Source organism: Frankliniella occidentalis, unplaced genomic scaffold, assembly GCF_000697945.3.
Source record: "Frankliniella occidentalis isolate FOCC.00 unplaced genomic scaffold, Focc_3.1 Scaffold76, whole genome shotgun sequence".
Taxonomy (NCBI): Eukaryota; Metazoa; Arthropoda; class Insecta; order Thysanoptera; family Thripidae; genus Frankliniella; species Frankliniella occidentalis.
In genome coordinates, this window is record NW_026267206.1 from 912,006 (window position 1) to 916,959 (window position 4,954).

General features: G+C 52.0%; 1 protein-coding gene across 1 annotated transcript; it reads right to left on the reverse strand.

The window, feature by feature from the left end:
* Positions 1 to 826: 826 nt before the first annotated feature.
* Positions 827 to 3,154, reverse strand: LOC113206744 (troponin C, isoallergen Bla g 6.0101). Its single transcript, XM_052268791.1, has 6 exons — positions 3,020 to 3,154; positions 2,853 to 2,883; positions 2,380 to 2,523; positions 1,992 to 2,111; positions 1,030 to 1,161; positions 827 to 946 (listed from the first exon to the last, which is right to left on the reverse strand). The coding sequence occupies exons 1-6, from the start codon at positions 3,020 to 3,022 to the stop codon at positions 885 to 887; spliced, it is 492 nt and encodes a 163-aa protein (XP_052124751.1). The 5' UTR covers positions 3,023 to 3,154; the 3' UTR covers positions 827 to 884.
* Between the last annotated feature and the right edge of the window lie 1,800 nt (positions 3,155 to 4,954).

Here is a 4,954-nt window from a genome sequence, read left to right on the forward strand (position 1 = left end):
CTCCGCATCCTCACCCGCACTGCGAAGGAAAGCATACCCCTGAAACCTCCGGCAGGAAGCCCGTTTAAATTTGTGAGGTTATTCGACTACACGGCAGTGATGTCCCTGGACATCAACTCAGAAAAAGCACTTTCGGACGCGACCAAACACTAAAATCGATAAATTCGTATTATTTTATGCCTAAATAGTGAGGAAGTCGCAAAAAATAATTATTTTAAAGGTTATTTCCATGGTTGCCGGTTTAAGGGTTAAAAAAAAATTAAGACGGTTTCGCAGACGCAATAAGCGCTTGTCGAACAGGGTGATGTGGGGTGGGGCTAGGCGGGGTGTGGTGGGTTGGGTTGCTGAGGAGTAGGGGTGGAGGGCGTCGTTCACGGTGAATTAGTGCACCAGACTGGTAACCTAGTCAAAGTGTAGCGCGCGCCTGCTGGAGAGGCACGGAGTGAGAGTGGAAGTGAGAGAGAGAGAGAGAAGAGGGGAGGGGGGAGTACTTGCAGGTTAGTGTTGTGTGAGTGTGTGTGTGTGTGTGTGTGACAGCCGGCCGCGGTTGCACAAGCGTTGGGACACACGCCCCACTGGATCGGTATGCAAAAATGCTGCGCCGTGGAGCTATAGAGCTGGAGCTGGAGACCTGGGGGGTGGTGGCGGCGGCGGCGGCGCCCGCGGGTGGTCCAGATCACTGTCGGAAGCAGCGGTGGTCGCGGCTGCTGTGGAGCCACACTAGACTAATTCTAATTTACTCTATAAAAAAATAACAATTTGTGGACCATGCGAAAGTGATTGGGAAGTGGGACAAGACATGACACACAGAGACATTTTTAAATAATTGAGTTTTTTTAATTATTTTCTTCCGGGGATTTTTTTTTTACAGACATAGGAAATTTTTATTCGCCGACAAACTTCTTTTCTTTTTCTTCCTCACCTCCCATCATCACAGCCAGGAACTCTAAAATAAACAAACGAAACAATAAAAATCGCATGTAAGGAATGTATTTAAAAATTTGTGAATGCTGATTTCGTTTCCCTTACCTTCAAAGTCTACGGTTCCAGATCCGTCAGCGTCAATCTCTTCCATGATCTGGTTCATGTCCTCCACCCCGATGGTGCCGTCCAGCTCCCAAAGGATCTCTCGGAGCTGGTCTGTTGTGATGTAGCCATTACCTAGTAAACAAGTAAGTTTGAGAGAAATCAAAGTTATTACCTTACCTGTAACTTATCAATCACAAGAATTTTTTTTAAACATTGTTACGATGCATTTTTAAAACTATTTTAAAAAGCAAATTTTTGTCAAATCAGTTTTTCCTAAACATTTTTGTCAGAGTAATTTGTCCCCAAGGGGGATCGCCGACGGCCGACGGCCGCTCGTGTCAGCCTGTTTGCACGAGGTGAGGGCTCGGCCCTTCTCTCCAGCCTAAGTGTATATGGAGTGCAGAGACAATTTAGCAGGCGAGCCGCATCGGCCGATGTGTTCCCTTCTTAGCAGTCGTGCGGAGCGAGCGAGCGAGAGAGAGAGAGAGAGAGAGAGAGAGAGAGAGGGAGGGAGGGGCGGTGTTTGATCGCGATACACGCGCGCCAATGCGCTCCTCGCTCGCATAAACGTCGCCATTACATAGCTGTCACGGCTCTGCTCTGCGACCCACATCAGGCCCGAGCCAAAAGCATTGTCACCGCCACGGTGCCACAATGCAATGCGAGGGTCAGCAATTCATTTTTGAAACGGTTCGATAGAACGCAACCACACACTGCAATTCTTTTTAGTTTGTTTTAAACGGACTACAATTAGTGAGTACACAAGTGAGACGTTGGGTTGACTCCTTTTCAAATCCTACAGCTCACATGATCTGCGTTCGTTGATGAATTGCAATTCATCAACAGATATCCATCCAAATGTCACACTATTATAGGTGCGCTATATCACGCGCCTTCATTTGATTCGTCATTCAGGCCAACACAAAAATCACATGTCACGGCAGTTCGCGACGTGCGCTTACCTTCTCTGTCGAAAAACAGGAACGCTTGTCTCAGTTCGTCTCGCAGTTTGTTGGGGTCCTCCTCCACGATGAACCTGGCGGCCAGGGTGGCGAACGCGTGGAAGTCCAGTTCCCCTGAGCCTGTGGAGAGCGTCAAGGTGAGGGGTATTTCACTATAAATTCAAACGTGCACCAAATTTCATGATTTTTAAATTGACTTTTCCTTGGATTTTTCTGATTTTTCCAAATTGTTTTTGGAGTGCGTACAGTGATTTTCTTCGCGGGACGTACTCCCGCGGGCCGGGGCGCGGAGCGCCGCCGTGGAGGTGGCCGGCTGCCTGCCCTCGCACGGCGGATGGGAGGCCTACCCCTCACGGCGCCCCGACCAGCGGCGGCCTCGATCACTCACCCCAAGTGTCCACCTCCTGGATCATAGTCTGTATCGCCGCCTTGTTGAGGCCCGCGCCGATCTGCTCCATCATGTCGTAGATCTCGTCCACGTTTATCTTGCCAGTCTTGCCCTTGTCGTAGTCCTGGAAGACGCGCTCCAGCACTGTTGGTAGGAGGAGGAGTGTCGGTCAGCTGTGCTTCGTAAGGGGGCCGTTCAGGAGCCACCAGGGGGTACAAATATTATGGGGTCCCAAAGTAACAACGGCGCTCATTGGGGTTGGGGTCCATAACACCGTGATATGTGTACACCGGCGTAGAACTGTCATGTGGCCTCCATGGACTCCACTGACCGTCCTGATCCTTTTGGAATACTATAGTATCCGCACTTCCGCTAAAGTCTACGTGGTTTCCGAACAGCCCGGTACCCTCTAAACACTTTCGCGTGAGCGGCGCCACGTCGCAGCACACGTCACCGTCGAACAAGGTACTTACTCTTTGTCTGCGATTTCGTGAGGTCTTCAACCTGGAAGGAAAGAGACAAACGTTTAGTTAGACACACTGCTGGGGATTTCCATCGGTGAAGACCAAACCGTGGGCCGCGGTTCAGGTCGTTCGACGCGGGCGTCGAACGAGGAGGGGTTGACGCTGACGCTGCTCACCATGGTGGCGAGTGTAGGGGTGTCCGGAGGGTGTCAACCGCTCGGGAGCGCAACTCACAGTGGGAGAGTCGTATCAATCAGTCTGAGACTCGCGGGGAGGAGGGCGTGCGGCGGGCGAGGGGAGGCGAGCGGGGAGGAGGAGGAGGTTGACATCCCGAGGGCGCTGCAGGTCACCCGTATAATTAGCGAGCGAACCCTCCCCTTGACCCACGAGGGTGGCAATGGGGCTGCGCCAGGGAGAGCGAGAGAGAGGGGGAGATGGCGAGGGGGTGGTGGGAGCGAGAGAGAAAGAGATAGCGAGGGGGTGGTGGGAGTGGGGGGATATTGACAAGCGATGGGAAAGAATGCCCCGTGGTTGTTCAACTCGTTCGACAACACATGTCATCTGAAAACCAGGAATGCGTGGCATGGGTTAGCTTGGGCTGAAAAATAGGTCAAGGCCAGCCAAAGTAAATGCGCACAGCTACGAAACACTATGGCACTTGGCGCATACAGTTCAATTCGCGTAGTGCCGTAAATGCTCAAACCGCCAGGCTTAGTCTGTGGGCTTCTTCGGTGATCGAGGGAACCGAGGTGTATCCATAGCGGTCGCTATGACGCGCAATTCGTCAGAATTGCTGCTCTTCTGCCCCGCTGTGCTTCTGGTGATGGCAACGGGGTGTGTGCTGATTAAGTTACCCGGGGAATCATCTAGAAAGTAGGCCGCCATTCGCCGTCACGAACAAGCCAAGTTTAGCCTTTCCAAGCTCTCATCGCGCCTAATGGGTAGGCAACATGTCGCCCGCGCTGCACGCGTGTACTGCGGAGTGGCCTACCCTGAGCCTCGCAGGCGTCCGGCCCCCGCCATTTGCCACATATATTCCAGAAAAGCGGGCGCATTTTCTGAATGGTTTTCGCTAAAAATACAGCCTTTGTAAATTTGGCCAAAAATGAAAAAAATAAAAATCGCTGGGATTGACTGGAATTGGTCTAGGAGAGTCGCCTTTGACCTCCTCTGTCGAAATTGCATGCTCCTGCCTCTTTTGCATCCTGTTTCTTCAACTATAAAATTGCGTTTTTTGGTTTGTTGCAGGAAGATCGGTCTGGAGGTGCACCTGTCCTGGACATCAGCCGTGCGGCCCATGGAATCATCAGATATAAGTTGAGTTGGCGTCACAGTGATTACAGCTGGCCCACTTATTTTATTATAGTGTAAAGTCTCTTTGAGTAAGCTTGAATGATTTTCTCTCTGGCACGACTATTCCGAGGGCTGGGGGTGGTGGTGGGGATGTGGACACCCACAGTGTGGAAGGGTTTAGCGGAGCCGTTCCGCTCAAGCTGTGGAGTCAGCAAACCCTTTGCCGTGGGTCAAAGGTGCAAACCCTTGTGCCGTGGGTCAAATGCGCACTCTTCGAGAGACGCGTGCTCCTGGTGTCATATGGGGCGGGCCGGACGGCTAGCATGGTCCTCATAATCCGTCCGCGAGATTTGCTGTAACGCAATTTGCTGAGCATTGATCGCACCCGGGCGCGGGCATACAGCGAAGAAGCAGCGTCCTGGCTTATGTGTGACGAACCCTCCCCCCCCCTGCCCCCGCGCTCCTCGCGGCTGCGGTTGCTGTGGAGGTAGTAGCGGGCTGCCGCCGCTACCGTCGTGACGTGACGGGTGTCTTGTTCGCTGCTGCGGTGGCTGTGGGGTGGTAGTAGCAGCATCCTGCAGTAAGTCTACTACTGCCTCCACAGCTAACTAGAGCTGCATCCGAGACGCCCGTGACGTCACTGCTGTATTGGTGGCAGTCTGCTACTACATCCACAGTTACTGCAGCGTAGAATCAGATCTATGAAATCATGTAAAATGTTGGATAGTATTTTAATTCTTTATTGTTTCTAACATTATAATTATAAGCTTAAGTCTTCAAGTAGCCGGCTTGTTTCTGCTGGTGACTTGGGGCAAATC